The sequence below is a fragment of the Heptranchias perlo genome, chromosome 5, assembly GCF_035084215.1.
Source record: "Heptranchias perlo isolate sHepPer1 chromosome 5, sHepPer1.hap1, whole genome shotgun sequence".
NCBI lineage: Eukaryota > Metazoa > Chordata > Chondrichthyes > Hexanchiformes > Hexanchidae > Heptranchias > Heptranchias perlo.
Window position 1 is genome coordinate 74,259,132 of NC_090329.1, and position 21,448 is coordinate 74,280,579.

Here is a 21,448-nt window from a genome sequence, read left to right on the forward strand (position 1 = left end):
CTCACATCACATATTATATTGGCACCACTACTGCCATGTCTTCGCGAATCTTGTCTGGTCTGTGCAATAATGCCCTTTCCTGAGGATCACTATGAAGACCCACAACTGATGCCACCCATTGTGTCACTGCAGAGTGGGTGTAGGTGTATGTGCAGGGCTCTTTTGTGCAGACGGCTGAGAGACGTCGGCGATGTCCCCGGTTGCACCCTGGAAGGATGCGGAGGAGAGGTTGTTGAGGGCAGTGGTGACTTTGACAGCGACAGGTAAGAAGATGGTGCTCGGGCCAGCCAGGAGCAGCTTGGCATGAAGGAGGCTGCAGATGTCCATGACTACATGTCGAGTGACTCTGAGCCTCCGTGTGCACTGCTGCTCAGAGAGGTCCAGGAAGCTGAGCCTCGGTCTGTGGACCCTGTGGCGAGGGTAGTGCCCTCTGCGACGCATCTCTCTCTGCGGTAGCCCTCCCTCCTGCTGTACAGGTGGATGTGTCACAGCACTGTGTTGTGGAGCTCCACGTGTCAGAGGTGGACGGCGTGGATGGCGAGGCTGATGAGGCTGGTGATACTGTTCGCCCTCCGAGGAGGTCATGACTGCAGCTACGGCGGCCCCCATCCGGAAGATGTACATCTGAGGGGGTCCTCAACGTAGGTACATGTCTCTGGACACCAGGGTAAGTGTGCAAGTTGGTGACTTTGATTGTCAGGAGGAGGGTGGTGGAGGCCAAACTTTGTCCCAAGTGACAGAGTGGCCTCCTGCAATGAGTGAGGGTCTCCCACCCCACCTGTCAAATGGACCTTTGCAGCTGCCACAGGCTGACAGCTGCAACAGGTCCATTTGAACTGGGAGTGCTTCCCCCAGTGTGGGAAACAGTCCCAGTTTGCTCTAAAATCCCACCCCTCCTCACATAATCCCTTAATCAGGTCAGTTAATGACCTGAACAAGCCAAATAAATACCTTCAAGTGGCATCCCGCTGGCTTTAATTGCGTCAGCGGGGAACCCGGAAGTGTGCGGGTTTGAGGCGGGCTCCGGTCCCGCTCCGGGATTTCACGATTTTCGAGGCCCCCCCCCGCCAGGAACGCACCCGATAGCAGGTGCTAAAATGCTGCCCCAGGTAACTACAGACCTTTCAATCTAATGTCAGTTGTGGGAAAATTACTAGAATCTGTTATTAAGCACTTGGAGAAGTTTGAGCTGATCAGAAAGAGCATAGATTTATGAAGGGAAACTCATGTCTGACGAATTTAGTTGAATTTTTTTGAGGAGGTCACTGGTGGATACGGGCGTATCAATGGATGTTATCTATATGGTCTTCCAGAAGGCATTTGATAAGGTTCCACACAAGCGATTCTTAGCAAAAATGAAAGCGCACAGAATTGGAGGCAACCTTGCGGCACGGGCTGGAAATTGGTTGGAAGGAAGGAGACAGAGACTAGGGATAAAGGGTATGTACTCTGATTGGCGGGATGTGATGAGTGGTGTTCTGTGAGAATCTGTACTGGGACCTCTTTTTCACCATATTTATCAATGACTTGAATGAAGAAATAGAGAGTTGTATATCCAAGTTTACTGATGACACTAAGTTGGGAGGCACAATAAGTCGTGCAGATGGGAGCAAGTAGTTACAAATGGACATAGACAGATTAAGTGAGTGCCCAGGACTGTGGCAAATGGAGCTCAACGTGGGGAAGTGTGAGGTCATCCATTTTGGATCCAAGAAAGATAAATCAGGGTACTTTCTAAATCGTGAGGAACTAGGGGCTGTGGAGGAGCAAAGACATTTGGGTGTCCATGTACACAAATCACCAAAAGCTAGTGGACAGGTACAAAAAGCAATTAAAAAGGCTAATGGAATGTTGGCCTTTATCTCAAGAGGGTTGAAATACAAAAGGGAGGAAGTTATGCTTCAATTGTATTATGCCTTGGTCAGATCCCACCTGGAGTACTTCATTCAGTTCTGGGCACCGCACCTCAGGAAGGATATATGCCTTGGAGGGGGTACAGCGCAGATTCACCAGAACAATACCAGGGATTAAATTATGAGGACAGGTTGCATAAACTTAGTTTGCATTCCCTTGAGTATAGAAGATTGAGGAGTGATCTAATCGAGATGTTTAAAATGATAAAAGGATTCAATAGGGTAGATAAAGAGAAACTGTTTCCTCTGGTAAGAGAAGCCAGAACAAGGGGTCATAATCTTAAAATTAAAGCCATTCAGAAGTGAAATCAGGAAGCACTTCTTCACACAAACAGTAATAGAAATCTGGAGCTTGCTCCCCCAAAAGGCCGTGGATGAGACAGCTGTGAATGCTGGGTTAATTGAAACTTTCAAGATTGAGGTCAATACATTTTTGTTAGATAAGGATATCAAGGGATATGGATTAATGGCAGGTAAATGAGTTTGAGGTACAGATCAGCCATGATCCAACTGAATGGTGAAACAGGCTCGAGGGACTGAATGGGCTACTCCTATTCCTATGTAACCAAAGAGTTTTGAATTGTTGTAGCTTGCTACATGCCGCACAGTTTTACAATTCATAAAGGGCTCCTGATTGTCCTGGAGGAAGAAGAAGAAAGTGAACAGCAGGGAAAGCAGACAGTCAAGACCCCCCTATCTGGCAGAGATTGTATAGGAGAACCCACTTCTAGCTGTGAGACATCTGCAGGCAGAGCTCATAAGGGAAACCTTCCCCTAACTAACGCCTGTGTTACTGCAAAACCAGTCATAGAATCATAGAATCATAGAAGTTACAACATGGAAACAGGCCCTTCGGCCCAACATGTCCATGTCGCCCAGTTTATACCACTAAGCTAGTCCCAATTTCCTGCACTTGGCCCATATCCCTCTATACCCATCTTACCCATGTAACTGTCCAAATGCTTTTTAAAAGACAAAATTGTACCCGCCTCTACTACTGCCTCTGGCAGCTCGTTCCAGTCCTGCCCTCATAGTTCTCCATTTACAAATAAAATGAATATTGGGCAATTAAAGCCAACGGGACAATATTTAAAGAAGCAAATGTACCTGAGGTACTTAAGGTACTTTATTTGTTACATAGTGGGTAGTTACAACGATTTTCAACTTACCTGTGCAGCTTTCCCACGGCTTCCGATTCACGCCTGGTGAAACCAGACATGAAGGGCCGGATCAGGCAACAATAAACTAAATAAATTAAATAAAATAACATTTCACAAAGTTAAAAAAAGAAATAAAACTACCTTTCAAACGATGTCACCTGTACCCCCCTGCTCCGATGTCCGATGTCTCACCCACTGATGTCTCTTCTCCGATCTTTGTCCCCCCCACTCCGATCTTTGTCCCCCCCACTCCGATCTTTGTGCCCCCCACTCCGATCTTTGTGCCCCCCACTCCGATCTTTGTCCCCCCCACTCCGATCTTTGTCCCCCCCACTCCGATCTTTGTCCCCCCCACTCCGATCTTTGTCCCCCCCACTCCGATCCTTGTTCGCCCCCACTCTCCATTCCAGTGCCAGATGACGACTCTCTCTCTCTCCTCCCCCCACCCCCTCGGCGTTGCAGCTCCTGTCAGCAGCCAGCCTGTCAATCAGCTGCCATCCCACCACCCTTTTAAAATTGAGCCCATTGAATCTTTCATATGCTGACATTCAGCTCACCTCCAAAACTACCAAAGCTCCATTGTGGAAACATTCTGCAAATCATTCTTCCAAGCATTCCCTCACCCTGCCCCATGTTAATGTGTGCATATAAGGGAAGATTTTTTTAAAGTCTCACCTGGGCACAGTGAATATCTGGAAATTGACTTTGTTGAAGCACACGTGTGCGAAGGTCTCGGGAAGAAAATTGAGCAGGTTCCTTTACAGGCTTGCACTCCTACTTGCTCGATTCTACAGTGTTCATTGCATCCAGGTGACCCAATGTGCCTGGTCCCAAACCCAGGAAAATCTTCTCTTTAACATTGCTTCTAACCATTCTTTAATCAGTGGAATTATTGATACTCTCCTACTGTTTTTCTCACCATGCCTCCCCCTCGGTGCCTGAAATGCATGTGGCCAGGCCACTAGTACTGGACTTTGGCTCTGATTGAGCACTGATCCATATGAGGCAGACCAAATGGTACCAGTTATATCAATGAATCCCTGGCACCCAAGGCTTAGAATCATAGAATCTTACAGCACAGAAGGAGGCCATTCAGCCCGTTTTGCCTGTGCCGGCTCTTTGAAAGATCTGTCCAATTTAGACCTACACCCCAGCTTTTTTTTTTATTCGTTCATGGGATGTGGGCGTCGCTGGCAAGGCCGGCATTTATTGCCCATCCCTAATTGCCCTCGAGAAGCTTTTTCCCCATAACCCTGCAAATTAGTCCTCTTCAAGTACATGTCCACTGTATTTCCACCACCCTTTCAGTAAGTGCCTTGCAGATCCTGACAACCGTCTATGTGAAAAAATTTCTCCTAATTTCCCCTCTAATTCTTTTGCGAATTATTTTAAATCTATGACCTCTGGTTACCGACCCACTTGTCAGGAAACAGTTTCTCCATATTCGCTCTATCAGAACCCCTCATTATTTTGAATACCTCTATCAGGTCTCCCCTTGACTTTCTCTGCTCTAAGAAGAACAATCCCAGTTTCTCCAATCTTTTCACATAACTGAAGTCCCTCGACCCTGGTATGATCCTGGTAAACTTCCTCTGTTAAACCACGGCCTTGATATCCTTCCTAAAGTGCAGTGTGCCGAATTATACGCAATACTCCAGCTGAGGCCTAACCAGTGATTTGTAAAGGTTTAGCTTGACTTCCTTCTCTTTGTATTCAACGGCCCTATTTACAAAACCAAGTATCCCATACACTTTCTTAACTGCCTTATCAACTTGCCCTGCCACCTTCAAATATTTATGAATATGCACCCCCAGTCCCTCTGCTCATGCATCCCCCCCCACTCAAAATAGTACCATTTTAGATTTATACTGCCTCTTCATGGTGTTCCTCCCACAGTGCATCACTTAACACTTATCTGCATTAAATTGCAACTGCCATCTGTCGGCCCATTTCACCCGTCTGTCTTTGTCCTGAAGTCTGCTACTATCCTCATTATTTACTACGTTGCCAAGTTTTGTATCATCCGCAAACTTTGAAATTGTACTCCCTACACTCAAGTCCAGGACATTTATATATAACAAGATAAGCAATGGTCCTAATACCGATCCTTTGGCGACCCCACTGCATACTTCTCTCCAGTCAGAGAAACATCCGTTCACCACTACTGTTTGTCTCCTATCCCTTAGCCAATTACATACCCAAGTTACCACTGTCCCTTTCATCCCATGAGCTACTATTTTCCAAATAAGACTATTATGTGGTACTTTATCAAATGCCTTTTGAAAATCCATATATACAACATCTACTGCACTACCTTCATCAACCCTCTCTGATTCTTCATCAGAGAACTCAATCAGATTTGTCTTTAACAAATCCGTGCTGGCTGTCCCTTATTAACCCATGCTTCTCTAAGTGAGAATTAATTGTGTCCTTGACAATGGTCTCTAGAAGTTTTCCCACCACAGACGTTAGACTGACTGGCCTGTGGTTACCAGGTTAATTCCTCTCCCCTTTTTTGAATAGGGGTGTAACATTTGCAATCCTCCTGTCTTGGGAGTGGTCTTTGGCACCACTCCCATATCCAAGGAGGATTAAAAGATTGTGGTCAGAGCTTCTGCTATCTCCACCCTTGCTTCCCTCAGCAACCTAGAATGCATCCCATCTGGACTGGGTGACTTGTTAACTTTGAGTGATGCCAACCTTTTTAACACCTCTTCTATTTTTATCTTATCCAATATCTCTACTCCCTCGTCCTCCACTGCAACATTAACTTCATCCTCTTCTTTTGTGAAGACAGATGAAAGTACTTTTGTGGCAGCAGTTGTACCTGCCTTACCAGAAGCCACAACTGGCCTTAGTTGCTTTGGTGGGGGGTAGGGGAGGGCTATGCTGAAGCTGCCATGCACTCCAGAGTTGACTACATTCTGTACACACATTTATCATGGTGCTGCAGATGTGGTTACTGGACTCCTTTAACTAAGCCACCATCTACAGCACATTCTAGGACACTTCTTCTAGCGTATGATCGTAAGTTTGATGCTCTACAACCATCCTTCTTTTCAATACTGGACCCCTGAAATATGGGTCCCAAGGCTCCTCAACCAAGGCCTGATATCTCTTAACTCTTCAGCCAGCAACATACACCCTCATCTTCCAGCTGTAGTGCGCTTCCTTCAGGCGGTCGCTAGCCTGCTCCATTAAGCTGCCACAGCCACTTAAATGCTGCAATAGTGCTGATTTCCATCCAGGGCAGAGATGAGCTCCTAATAGCACTATTAAAGTTAATCTGACCTAAGAAACTGCAATGGAGTCAAAATGTAATCTGGACACACTTCCTCCAATGAATCTGCTATGGAGGAAAATCCAACCTTTACTTTCAAGACTCACACATGAATAATGGCTGCTTGGATGAGCGCCCATATCCCAGCAAGGAGTCAAAGGGGTGATTTTTACTTTGGGCGTGTTTCAGGTTGGCAGTCGGCAGGATTATCGGGCCGCCCACAGGAAGGCACTGGTGAGATTCCCAAGCCGTTTTGAGGGTCGGACCTCATTTGTTTAACGGTAGTGCACTACGAGCACTAATCCAGTCGGTATTTCAAAATTGCATCAGGGCCTTGCAATCAGCATTGGACATCAGCATTTGTATATTATAAATAGGCTCCTGCTTCTGTAGTTTTCAGAGTTTATCTATTAACCTGTCATTTAATGGTAGCACAGGAGGGATAGTAGGATTCTAGTGATCTTCCATCATTTTTATTTACTGGCTAAATAAAAGACTTTTGGCTGTCCATCAATGTTTTTTTCTTCCTTATAAATACTGTTACCTTGTAGTTTCCAGGTTGCCTGGGTTCTCCTTTGGAACCTCCGGATTATTGTCTGCCAAAATAACACAATTCTTCCTGACATATTTGCTTACTTACCACAAAGTTTCCTTTATTATCTTAAGACACAAGGCATAGTTCTGCCTGGTACATGCCCAAGTTGAGTCATATCAAAATTTAGAAGACGAGCAAGTGCTGATATGAGACAGATGTTGGGTAGGAGCGAAACAAAGTTATAAATTATAATGGTTTGGTCAGTAGATATTGTGGTGGTTTGATAATTAATTTTGCTGGTGATGGGGTTGCCTAGCTGAAGTAACTTTAAAAAGTATTTTTCTCCCTTTTCATTTTGATTCTTTCACATCAAACACCAAATCATGTCCCAGAGGAAGGCCAAACCACCTACTCCTAGTAAGCAGTACTACCTTGAAGGTGACACAGAAATCTCCCACAATGACCTTCTCTCCAATTAAATACGTGGGGATATTTTTTTCTAAATATCAGTTGGTTTTAAATGGTGGGGCAGTGAGGATAGTTGCTTCTTTGAAAAAAAATAAGCCCATTTAGGACTATGGGGTTTGCTTTTTAAAAATTGATGAAAGTGGGATATCAGTGCAGCAGAAATGTCTCATCATTTTTATAGGTTCATATATCTCAATGTTACTCCAAAATGATTACACTTAGACATTATTTTCCATTGATTTCCAAGTTTTAAGCTCACTGTAAGATAATTATTTCGGTCTGGAGGTCTCAAATATAAAATGTCCTGATTATATTAGGGCAGAACGAAGAATGTGAAAATTAATCAAGATATATTAGTGATTAATGTATATGATAGGTTGTCCGGCAGATGAATTTTTCTTCAAAGTTCACTCGTGTTCCTATTTTGTTTTTGCTGTCTACCTCGGCAGATCCATCTTTCTGTGGAAAGTGCAGACTCCGGTATCCATCCTGTGTATTCTTGCACAACTTACTACATTGAGATGTTACTGAAGACAGAGGTGCCACTTGTCTTCTCAGCATTCCGCATGTCAGGGTTCACTCCTTCACAGGTGAAATGTTAATTTGAAGAAAATGTATGTATGTGAAGAGCTTCATAGCTACAACTGGAAGGTTAATCAATGTAACCCTTTTTATGACCTGTGGGCTGTATTCGCATTTTCAGAAATAGACTAAAATTTTACTTTGCAGGTTAATGATATTTCTAAATATCTGTGTTTTGTGATAGTATTGATGTGTAGGTATTGGTATAAAATTAGTACATCTTTTAATCTATTTCTAGTGACATAAGAACATAAGAAATAGGAGCAGGAGTAGGCCATACGGCCCCTCGAGCCTGCTCCGCCATACAATAAGATCATGGCTGATCTTTGACCTCAACTCCACTTTCCCACCCAATCCCCGTATCCCTTGATTCCCCTAGAGTCCAAAAATCTGTCTATCTGAGCCTTGAACATACTCAACGACTCAGCATCCACAGCCACCTAGGGTAGAGAATTCCAAAGATTCACCACCCCCTGAGTGAACAAATTCCTCCTCATCTCAGTCTTAAATGGCTGACCCCTTATCCTGAGACTATGTCCCCTAGTTCTAGACTCCCCAGCCAGGGGAAACAACCTCTCAGCATCTACCATGTCAAGCCCCCTCAGAATCTATGTTTCAATGAGTTCACCTCTCATCCTACTAAACTCCAGAGAGTATATGCCCATTCTAATCAATCTCTCCTCATAGGACAACCCTCTCATCCCAGACATCAATCTAGTGAACTTTCGTTGCACCACCTCCAAGGCAAGTATATCCTTCCTTAGATAAGGAGATCAAAACTGTACACAATACTCCAGGTGAGGTCTCACCAAAGCCCTGTACAATTGTAGTAAGACTTCCTTACTCTTATACTTCAACCCCCTTGCAATGAAGGCCAACATACCATTTGCCTTCCTAATTGCTTGCTGTACCTGCATGCCAGCATTTTGTGTTTCTTGTACGAGGACGCCCGAATCTCTCTGACAATGATAATTTATAGAAGATATGATTGTTCTAATCTTAGAACTTTTTTCCTGAATTGAACACATTTTTTGAGATATTGATAATATTAATCCCAATTTTGTGAGGCCAGTGGGATAAATTTCCATCTTTTAAGGGGCAAACATTTGTTGTGGGTGGGAGGCGTGCCCAAAATTCCAATATGCATATCTAGCATGCGAGACTGTTAACCCCCCAAATATATTTGTCTCCATTCAAATCTTTTTCTGTTCTGACTGAGAAAACAATTGTATTTCAAGAGACAAACTTTGTGATTTGAACTATACATTTTATATTAACAGAAAAATAGAGATTGATTGCAAATTTTGAATAAAAATAATTGTCCCAATTTTGAGAGTCAGGCAAAGTGGGTGGTGTGGGGCCTCACAAAATCGGGGCTAATGTTTTTATCACTTTCTGGGACTGCACAGGTACTAAAATCAGGCATGTAAGGTCGCCCACTTTGCCTCCCACCGCCCCCTCCCCCAGCCTCAACGAATGTTTGTCCCTTAAAAGATGGAAACTTATCCCATTGTGTTTTTAAAAACAGTGGTTACAATTCAAACGTTTTTCAGCAGATAGAGAGATAATTGATTGATTGAATTTAGATAGCGCCTCTCATGAACTCAGGATGTCCCAAAGTGCTTCACAACCAGTGAAGTACTTTTAAAGTGTAGTCGCTGTTGTAATGTAGGAAACGCGGCAGCCAATTTGCGCACAGTAAGGTCCCACAAACAGCAATGAGATAATGACCAGATAATTTGTGCCCAACAACATCCCACGAACAGCAGTAGACAAATGACCTGTTATTTTACTTTTGGACTTATTGGTTAAAAAAGGAATGTTAGCCAGGATACCACTCTTCTTTGAATAGTGTTAAGTTAACATCCACCTGAACTACTATTTAGTTAGATAAGATTTCCGATCCATGTCTCATCTGAAATCCAACACCTCTTCCGATACAGTACTCCTTCAGTACTGCACTGAAGTGTCAGCCAAGATTGTGAGTTCAAACCCTGGTACAGGACTTGAACTCTCAACTTTTGGACACAGAGGTAAGGGCTCTGGCAGCTGAGCTCAGTTAACACAGATTAATTAAAATAAACAGAAATCAAACTCTACAGGACAGTGCAATACTTCTCAGAGGGGGCCAAATCAACAGTTGTGATAAATGCTGGAGTGCTGAATCTTGCACCATACTGTTATCTTTAACATGGTTCTTAAGGGGCTGTGGGTGCTAAAAATTGATAACTAACTAGGACCAGCTGATATTCAGAATACTGAAGGACATTTGTGAGGAAGTAGCAGAGGAGTTAACCATGAATTTTCAAAATTCATTAAAGGTGGGAGCTGCTCCAAAGGGAGGATGGCAAATATTACACCTTTATTCATTGAATTATAGTCTTATGACATTAGTAGGAAAATTACTAGAGTAATTACAGAATAAATTACAGTTAAAATTGTCTTCGGCCCCCACCACAAACTCTGTTCCCTCGCCACCAATTCCATCCCCCTCCCCAGCTACTGTCTCAGGTTGTAGCCAACTGTTCACAACCTCAACATCCTATTTGACCCCATGCTAAGCTAGCGACCCCATATGCTCTCTGACACAAAGACCACCGACTTTCACCTCTGTAACATTGCTCGTGTTTGCCTCTGCCTCATCCCATCTGCTGCCGAAACCTTCATCCATGCCTTTGTAACTTCCAGACTCGACCAGCCTCCCTTGCACCACCGTCCATAAACTTCAGCTCATCTAAAGCTCTGCTGCCCATATCGTAATCTGCATAAAGACCCACTCATCCACCACCCCTGTGCTCACTGACCTAACATTGGCTCCTGGACCCCCAACGCCTCCAATTTAAAAATGTTATTCTTGTGTTCAAACCCTTTCACACCCCTCCCTATCTCTGTAACCTCCTCCAGCCGTACAACCCTCCAAGAACTCTGTGGGGATTAAATTGGATAAGGCATGAAACCGGGCGTGGGTACCACGATCCGCGATTAACCCGCGTCCCGCGCTTCTGTTACAGGCAGGACGAGACATTCGTTCTGCCTGAACACTCACCTCAGCCAAGTGTTAAAAACCAGTGTTGACATGAGGATTCAAGGACATTTGAACTTTCCACCAGCAGGGGGAGCCCGAATCTCTTAAAGGCAGGCTGTCTCTCTGACAGCCAGCCAAATTCTCTTAAAGGTAGCCGGTACTTGTAATTTGCTAAAAATAACAGTCTGCTGTCTGTACGGAGTCTGAATGGAGATCAGACATCGCACACCTAAAGCACAGATGCAGGTCCCGTACCTATGTTTACAAACTGTAGAGTTATTTTAAAACATTGAATAATCCCACTAAATCCCACATCCTCCAATCCGCATGCCATGCCACACCTCACCAATCTGCCAGTCCAAGTTGGTACCAGGCCTGCGAGAACGCGTGCACCAAGATTCTCTGCTGATGCACTAGAAGCCTTGGTGCAAGAGGTGGGCAGAAGGAGGGACATCCTATATCAGCAGGGGAGGTGGGGGTGCGCAAGAGGCCCTCCAAACATATGCTTAAGAGGCAGTGGAAGGCAGCAGGGGATGCAGTCAATGCCAGGCGCATAGCACCACAAACATGGATGCAGCGCAGGAAGAAGTTCAATGCTTTGACATGAGTGGTCAAGGTGAGTGAGGTCAACTGTCAAGTGGCATCTCCTACCAACTACACCACTAGCCGCATCCACTGCTTCACACACTACACCTCCCATCACCCACATACCAAGTATGTGCAAGTTTGCTAATGATACCAGTTGGAAAGAATAACAAACTGCCAGAAAGAATGCAGGAGACTACAGGTGAATGTAAGTATAGTTCACCTTGGCTCTGATTACTCAAATGCCTTTGAGTCAAAAGGCTGTGGGTTCAAGCCCCACACCAAAACTTAGGTACGTAGTCTAGGCTGCCACTTCACTTGAGTATGTGAATGCTGCATTGTTGTAGGTGCTGTGCTTAGGGTGAGGTTCTGTAAAAGATCAACTTGTGGGTGAGTCCAGAACAAGGGGGCATAAGAATTTAGGAGGAATTTATTTACACAGAGAGTGGTGAGAATATGGAACTTGCTGCCACATGGAACAATGGTTACAGCACAGAAGGAGGCCATTCGGCCCATTGAGCCAGTACCAGCTCTTTGTAAAAGCAATCCCATTAGTCCCATTGCCCCACTCTTTGCCCTAGCCCTGCAATTTTTTTCCCTTCATGTATGTATTCAATTCCTTTTTGAAAGCCACCATTGAATCTGCTTCCACCACCCTTTCAGGTAGCATATTCCAGATCATAACTACACGCTGCGTAAAAAAGCTTTTCCTCAGGTTGCCTTTGGTTCTTTTGCCAATTACCTTAAATCTGTTTCCTCTGGTTCTCTGCCCTTCTGCCAATGGGAAGATGTATTGATGCATTTGAGGAGAGGCTTGATGCATATCTGAGGAAGAAGGGAATAGAGAGATAAGGAAGCAGGATGACAAGAAGTAATTAGAGTGGGAGGAGGTTCGTTTGGAGTATAAACACCAGCATAGACCAGTTGGGTTGATTGGCCTGTTTCTGTGCTGTATCTATATAATGATAATCGTCAGATAAGTGACAAATGCAGCTTAAAACAGAAAAATGTACGGTAATACATTTTGGAAACAGGAATAAAGATTAGAAATATACCTTAAATAGTAAATATCTCAATGCAGTCGAGGAGCAAAGTGATCCAGTTGTGCTGTTATATAAATTCTTAAAAATGTGTGGACAAGTTTGAAAAGCCATTAACGCGGCAAATAAGATTTTGGATTTTATTATTGAGATGGATAAAATACAAAAGCAAGGAGTTGCAAAATAATTTCTAGGCCACATCTGGGATACTGAGCAGTTTTAGACATCTCACTACAGAGGGTATATAGTAGCCCTGACAAAAGTGCAACACAAATTTGACAAGTTGATACCAGGGACGAGGGGGGTCTGAATTGGGGAGAAAGCAGGAAAATGTGTCTGTGTGAAATCAACCCCAAATTAGGGCCTAAACTCAGTGCAGTCAAAGAGGCCCAGATGGCCTTCTCTGTGCTTGCATATCTTTGCTTCTGTAGCCTAGATTTTCCAATTGACGTTATTTTAACATTGGCATTATCCCAAACGATTTTATGTGGGTTAAAATCAGCATTACAACCACAGCATTCAAAAATCTAGGCTTTTGTGTATTGAAATATCAGAGCAATTCTGTGCTTCCAGTGGAAAGCAACACTCACCGGAAGTACATTGTGGAATTACTGTTTCATGGGTCAATAATCATGTGCTGTGCACCTGCAATTTCCCACAGTGGCTACCTACTAGGAGAGCAGAATTAGCCCTGTTGTCTTTATACATTAAAATGTAATTTCAAATGAAATTGAGAATCAGGAAGTCCACCATACTTACATTTTTATTGCAAATGGTATCTCTGAATATAGTAAAATGCTGATTCTAACAATGTTTCATATTTTTGGAAAGGGTGCAAAACAATGTTGTATTCACTTGTAAGATTAAATACTTTCTCAGCATTATCTCTGCCAACCCTTGGTTAGATCAATATCAAATTAAAAAGCAGTGTAGAAGAGATTGCACATTGTCTGATCTGAGAGCTAGTAGTTCTATCAATAAATGCCCTGAATATCTAGCACAGTGCAATAGTACTTGGAGACTCTTCAATTAAATCTCCTAACATTTTTCTTCATTTCCATTCATTTTTAACCGTATATTGTATTGTATAGAAATATTTATTGAGTAGAAATCAACTCTAAGAGAAATTAATTATGCCTTGAATTCTTTATTGAGAGTTTTATATGTTGGATTCTTTTTATGTTTGTGCTTATTTTTTTCAATTAGTTTTCATTTCATTCCCCTCTCTCCTCCTATGTGTAGTGGTGCGAGCTAGACACTATCCATCTTTAATCTTGCCTTTGCTGAACATTTTGTTGTTCTTTGTGGTGCAATTGATTCATGTAAACTTGTGGTTCTATACCTACATAAGAAGTTGGAGATCTGCATAAATTAACCAAGTGATAGTATCTTTCAAAGAAAGAAATGTCAGTTGGCAGGTAAAATCTCAGGACTGTAATTCCCCAAGACAAGTAATACTTGGATATAGATTTTTAACAAAAGCAAAGGAGGTTCTGAATGAGATATGTTGGGTCCACCGCCAAATCTTTCTAACCTCGTGTACCAAATATAAGGGCTTGAAAATGAATTTTCAATTTAAGAAACCTGGGTTTATACCAACCATACATTCTAATGCCTCTGATATCAGTTTTCTCAGAACCAGATTCTGATCACAATTAGGAGTTGCAAGAGGAATGAAAAGCCTTACTTCCCAAGTGACTTTCATAATTCTAGGAACCATTGGATGTTCTCAAACTGTCATTCCTGCAGGTTATTAAAAGGAAATAATAAAAAGCTCAATGAGATAGGAGATAGTCTCTAGACTAGCAATATTTGGAAATAGATTAAAATTGTTAGGACTACTCTTGGATCAGTAGGATTGCTCTAGCTGTAAAACACAATATCATCGTGCATTGTGTTAATATGGTTTCCGAATGCATTTCCACATAAGATAAAGATATACTACTCAAGTCCTCTTACAGATTTCATCAGGGATCTGATTTTTCACAATGTGTTGCCTTGTCATGGTAAGAGAAATACAGGGTTGTGTTCACAAAATTTTGAACCCAGCAGGGAATCTCACCCATCAGGAGTACATATCGGGAATTCAGACACAAACATACACACCCCATAATTTTTTGTACATTAATTGGATGGAAAATCGTAATAATAGATGGAAAGTCATGGGGAGCATGTGTCAGAATTCCCAGCACTTGCTCCTAGTGGGTGAAGCTTTGTGCTGGTAACGTGATTTTGCAAAATTGGTCCGTATATCCTAACTTTAAAAAAAAGTAACTACACCAAAGGTGAGAAATTGTTTTCCTTGAATCGTAATCTGAGCATTAAAAAGTAATCTTGATTTATCCTGATCGCTTAACGAGTAAAAGGACCACCTTAAGCCATAGAGATGAGAAGGTCCTAGATTCAATTCCTGGTTTGTACTGAATTAGCTGATCTTAGATGGAGCCAGGCATGGGGAGTGGAAAAGTCAGCCAGGGTTCCGATTGCTGATTGCTATCCAGTCTCCCTTGCTGGAAACTAAAAGAACTGATTTAAATGTCAAGACTATTCTTATGTGGAATGTTTACTTTACATGAAAGACTGTGATCCGGAATCTGATCTGTTGTAGTATTTAAACTGAAACAAACACTTTTAAGAAATTCGACTAAAAGAATTAGTGCCCAGAGACTAAGGGCATTATCAATATGGGTACTGGTGTCCATTGACTAGAGATTCATTACACTGCTTATTGATTGAATTAGTGATTGGTGTTTCACTTTGATCAGTAGGAATATGTAAACCCTTTGTTTTTCTTTATACCACACAGATTTGTCAACACTGGCTGACTCAATGCTTCTGGAACTATTTAGACTGGACTGAGATTGGTCATTACATTGCCATCTGTATTATCTTGGGCCCTGATTATCAGGTTTACATGTGCATAGCTTTACTGAAGCACTTGCAGCAAGAGATTCTTCACCACATGCAGACTCAAGATCTCCAGGTTTTTCTCAAGGTAAGCGCAGAAATTATACATTTGAAAAATAAAGCCACTTGGGGCCTGCAAGCAATAAGCGGCACTCGACAAGTGCTTCATGTGTATATATTAAGCAAAGTTTGTCCATTCAGATTATTTAAGATTTTCTGACAGGATGATTGAATGAAATTGCTATATTAAAATAATAAAAATATAAAAAATTCATGTCTGCGGTCAATTCAGATTGATGGAGTTCTTTGCTGAAGATCAGTGAAGCATAAATGCTATTGTCAATAGAATTGGTTTCAGCTCAGTTTTCTATATTGATATAAATACTTCAGGTCCTCTGTATGACGTCATTTTACAAGCCAACTAAAAACTTTATTTTTTTTTATTCGTTCATGGGATGTGGGCTTCGCTGGTGAGGCCGGCATGTATTGCCCATCCCTAATTGCCCTTCAGAAGGTGGTGGTGAGGCAACTTCTTGAACTGCTGCAGTCCGTGTGATGAAGGTTCTCCCACAGTGCTGTTAGGAAGGGAGTTCCAGGATTTTGACCCAGCGACGATGAAGGAACGGTGAAATATTTCCAAGTCGGGATGGTGTGTGACTTGGAGGGGCACATGCAGGTGGTGTTGTTCCCATGTGCCTGCTGCTCGTCCTTCTTGGTGGTAGAGGTCGCGGGTTTGGGAGGTGCTGTCGAAGAAACCTTGGCGAATTGCTGCAGTGCATCCTGTGGATGGTACACACTGCAGCCACGGTGCGCCGGTGGTGAAGGGAGTGAATGTTTAAGGTGGTGGATGGGGTGCCAATCAAGTGGGCTGCTTTGTCCTGGGTGGTGTCGAGCTTCTTGAGTGTTGTTGGAGCTGCACTCATCCAGGCAAGTGGAGAGTATTCCATCACACTCCTGACTTGTGCCTTGTAGATGGTGGAAAGGCTTTGGGGAGTCAGGAGGTGAGTCACTCGCCGCAGAATACCCAGCCTCTGACCTGCTCTTGTAGCCACAGTATTTATATGGCTGGTCCAGTTAAGTTTCTGGTCAATGGTGACCCCCAGGATGTTGATGGTGGAGGATTCGGCGATGGTAATGCCATTGAATGTCAAGGGGAGGTGGTTAGACTCTCTCTTGTTGGAGATGGTCATTGCCTGGCACTTGTCTGGCGCAAATGTTACTTGCCACCTATGAGCCCAAGCCTGGATGTTGTCCATGTTTTGCAGCATGCAGGCTCGGACTGCTTCATTATTTGAGGGGTTGCAAATGGAACTGAACATTTGCGAATCATCAGTGAACATCCCCACTTCTGACATTATGATGGAGGGAAGGTCATTGATGAAGCAGCTGAAGATGGTTGGGCCCAGGACACTGCCCTGAGGAACTCCTGCAGCAATGTCCTGGGGCTGAGATGATTGGCCTCCAACAACCACTACCATCTTCCTTTGTGCTAGGTATGACTCCAGCCACTGGAGAGTTTTCCCCCTGATTCCCATTGACTTCAATTTTACTAGGGCTCCTTGGTGCCACACTCGGTCAAATGCTGCCTTAATATCAAGGGCAGTCACTCTCACCTCACCTCTGGAATTCAGCTCTTTTGTCCATGTTTGGACCAAGGCTGTAAAGAGGTCTGGAGCCGAGTGGTCCTGGCGGAACCCAAACTGAGCATCGGTGAGCAGGTTATTAGTGAGTAAGTGCCACTTGATAGCACTGTCGACGACAGCTTCCATCACTTTGCTGATGATCGAGAGTAGGCTGATGGGGCAGTAATTGGCCGGATTGGATTTGTCCTGCTTTTTGTGGACAGGACATACCTGGGCAATTTTCCACATTGTCGGGTAGATGCCAGTGTTGTAGCTGTATTGGAACAGCTTGGCTAGAGGCGCAGCTAGTTCTGGAGCACAAGTCTTCAGCATTACAGCCGGGATGTTGTCGGAGCCCATAGCCTTCGCTGTATCCAGTGCACTCAGCCGTTTGTTGATATCATGTGGAGTGAATCGAATTGTCTGAAGACTGGCTTTTGTGATGGTGGGGATATCGGGAGGAGGCCGAGATGGATCATCCACTCGGCACTTCTGGCTGAAGATGGTTGCAAACGCTTCAGCCTTGTCTTTTGCACTCACGTGAGGGACTCCGCCATTATTGAGGATGGGGATGTTTGCAGAGCCTCCTCCTCCCGTTAGTTGTTTAATTGTCCACCACCATTCACGACTGGATGTGGCAGGACTGCAGAGCTTTGATCTGATCTGTTGGTTGTGGAATCGCTTAGCTCTGTCTATAGCATGTTGCTTCCGCTGTTTAGCATGCATGTAGTCCTGAAATGTGGCTTCACCAGGTTGGCACCTCATTTTTAGGTATGCCTGGTGCTGCTCCTGGCATGCTTTTCTACACTCCTCATTGTACCAGGGTTGATCCCCTGGCTAATTGGTAATTGTAGAGTGAGGAATATGCCGGGCCGTGAGGTTACAGATTGTGCTGGAATACAATTCTGCTGCTGCTGATGGCCCACAGCACATGGATGCCCAGTTTTGAGCTGCTAGATCTGTTCTGAATCTATCCCATTTAGCACGGTGGTAGTGCCACACAACACGTTGGATGGTGTCCTCAGTGTGAAGACGGGGTACTGTGCAGTGGTCACTCCTACTAATACTGTCATGGACGGATGCATTTGCGACAGGTAGATTGGTGAGGATGAGGTCAAGTAAGTTTTTCCCTCGTGTTGGTTCACTCACCACCTGCCGCAGGCCCAGTCTGGCAGCTATGTACTAAGTGTGAAGGTATTTGAAAATGAATCAAGGCTGATGCAGTTGGTGGGCTTGATGGACCGAATAGCCCATTCCCGTGTTCTTAGTCCCATATTTTTGTAAGATATTCTACTTGCAGTGGCATTGAGGAGTCTATTGTCTCAGCTATCTTTCCCTTCCAGCTAAATGAGAAGGCTTGGCAGTTGGGACACTGAAGTGTATTGCAAATGTTTATAATATAGATTTATTTTTTGCTGTTAACTGAGGAGGAGACAGTGGAGGGTACGTTGAATACTTTTTATTTTTGGAGGCAAAGATATGAATGGGGATTAAACATAGGGACTATTTTCTAAATGTTCACTCCTGGTGCTTGGTGATAGATATTGGGAAATTGACCTTGGTGTGTTACGCATAGTCATCATTAACATATCTCTACATGCAAATAAACACTTAAAAACTCATTAATACTTGATCCCCATTAATGGGCCAGAATTTGCCTGAAGTTGCTGTACCATAAATGGTAGAGCAACTTCAGGCGAGAAGCAAATGTACGTTTAAATGCAAATATCCAAAAGTTGCTGTCCGGGACGCGCCGCTCCGTTGTGAGCTTCGCGAAAATGGCATATCGCTGTCTCCCTCACCATTGACATGCACTGAATGACTTGAAGTTGCTGTATTTGGGTGCTGGATGCAAACTAAACCCGCCACAGATATTTAGGACTAGTAATTAGTAGCGTAAGTACCCCTTTAAAGACATGATAATTGTTAATTACTGCCAATCAACCTCTCTGCCTCTGAAAATTAACCATTACAAGTGTGTAGTCTCATTCCTGCAGGTTTTGAATTTTTCAGGGAGATTTTAAAAATGTCAATTTGTTTTAAAAATTACTTTTCCTTGGCTCTTTTTTTTCTCCCTCTCCTAACCCAATCTTTCTTCTCCTCTCTTTATTTCTCTTTCAGTACCTGACTTGACATTGAATTCACCCCCTTTAATTCATCCTCCTTCTCAGTCCTTCCACGGTTTATATCCCAATCCTTAAATTTCATTGGTTAAGGAAAAGTAAGATTTTTTTTTTAAATTGACATTTTTAAAATCTGTCCGAAAAATTCAAAACCTGAAGGAATGAGACTCCACACTTGTAATAGTTAATTTTCAGTGCCAGAGGTTGATTGGCAGTAATTAACAATTATCACATCGACGAAAGGGTACTTACGCCACTAATTACTAGCCCTAAATATCTACGATGGGTTTAGTTCGTGTCTACCGTACAAATACAGCAACTTCACGACATTCAGTGCATGTCATTGGTGAGGGAGACAGTGAAATGCCATTATCGCGAAGCTAACAATGGAGTGGCGCAACTTAGACAGCAACTTTTGGATATTTGCATTTAAACGCACATCTGTTGGTTGCCCCATTCACTCAGGTCCTGGATTCCCTATTTCCCTTGCTGGGCCATTATCAGCTCGCACTTTCAGCAACCTTATGGGCAAAAAAATTTTTGAGCTGAAGGGCGCAGGGGCAAGTCTAACTAACGGCAGATGTCGTTTGATGCCCTACTACTGCAAAATCTGGCCCATTATGTATGGTGCACATTCCGATACAGTCCCTATTAACATTACATATTATCCTTCAACATCCTTGATATATATTTTCATAATATTTCTCCCTTTAATAAACTTAGTTATCATTAATGCAGGCTGATAAGAAATCTCATCCTGCTATTAGATGGCTAAATCACCCCACAAACTGATTTATTCCCATCAAACTTGGTATTTGCTTAATATTTTAGGTACATCTGATCCTTGAATATGTCAGCCCCCAGCCCCCTTGGATAAAAAGGCTCTCATTTAACATTATTCAATTACCTCATTGATCCACTTTTAATTTTGATAAAACCCCAATTTGAAAGAATTACGTAGCAATGAAAAAGCAGAAGAATTATTCTGTAATGACGGATAAAGAGAAACGACAATAGAACAAAGTGAATAGAGGGATTTTGAGGCACGGTAGGAAGAGGTAATTAGAGTGGGAGGGGGCTTGTGTGGAGTCTAAACACTCGCATACACTAATTCGGCGGAATAGCCCGTATTTGTGCTGTAGATTCTCTGTATTCTATGTAATCCCATGGCATAATTTAATGAAGAGAAGGGGAGGTGTCCTGGACAACCTTCTTCCCTTAACCAACGCTACCAACAGGTCATTTATCTCATTGCTGCTTGTGGGATTTTGCTGTGTTCAAATTGGCTGCCCCATTTTCCTGCATAACAACAGTTACTATAATAATAGTAATTCCTTGGTTATGAAATGTTTTGGGATATTCTTTGGATGTGAAAGGCGCTGTATAAATGCAAGCTCTTTTTTAATTTGTGGGCTGGTACAATGACCATAAAACTGTTGTTTTGTAAAAACTCAATTTGTTCACCAATGTCCCTAAGGGAAGGGAACATCCGGCCCACATCTCATTCTAGACCCACGCTGCACAGTTGACTCTTAATGCCCTTTTGAAGTGACCTAGCAAGCCACTTGATTGCAGAAACAATTACAAAAGAAGGCCCACTGTCACCTTATCAGGAGAGCTAGCGATGGGCAACAAATGTGACATTGCATTATTTCACCTACAATCTGGGAAATTTTAAAAACGAATGGACCACCTCTTCCCTTGCGGGATCCAAAGACATATGTCAGATACTGCCGTTAAAGCACCGGATCGCAAATCACACACGGTCAAGGCAGAACCGGCAGTGATCTCCAGATGAAGATTGTATAGCTCTGTGTCAGTTCCTGTAATGAAGAGCTATTTTTATGCTGTACTACTTTATTATCAATGATTCATTTGAGGCCAAAGTCCAGAAATATTAGTGGCTGCATGCTTAATGTCTTCAAATGACATTGTTTACTATTTTGATGGAGGTGTTAACTCATTTAAAATAAATGGATTAATAGCAGACAGAAGGATATCATACTAATACCACCAACATTAACTTGTAGTTTCAAAAAAGTATGATGGTAGAGCAAGAAACAAGGGTCAAGAAACAAATGAGCTATTTTGTTACTAAAGGACTACTACAGTGTACATGATTGACCATTATAGCTTTCGGTCCACTTTAGTGGTGCATATTCTCTGATGTGAAGTAGTATACAGATTAGAAAATATTTATGTATATAT

At 43.0% G+C, this 21,448-nt stretch overlaps 1 protein-coding gene across 2 annotated transcripts in view; it reads left to right on the top strand.

The window, feature by feature from the left end:
- The window catches only part of tbc1d32 (TBC1 domain family, member 32), a 252,709-nt gene that overhangs the window by 218,026 nt on the left and 13,235 nt on the right, over positions 1-21,448 (top strand). The window contains exons 30-31 of one of the 2 annotated variants that reach the window (XR_010962915.1): positions 7,806-7,946; positions 15,395-15,478. Coding sequence is in view for 1 of the 2 variants with exons in the window: in XM_067984662.1 (XP_067840763.1) it covers positions 7,806-7,946; positions 15,395-15,583 (330 nt within the window). In the remaining variant the exon portion in view is untranslated. Of the gene's footprint in view, positions 1-7,805; positions 7,947-15,394; positions 15,584-21,448 lie in introns of those variants that run through there. The other variant, XM_067984662.1, reaches the window with a different exon arrangement.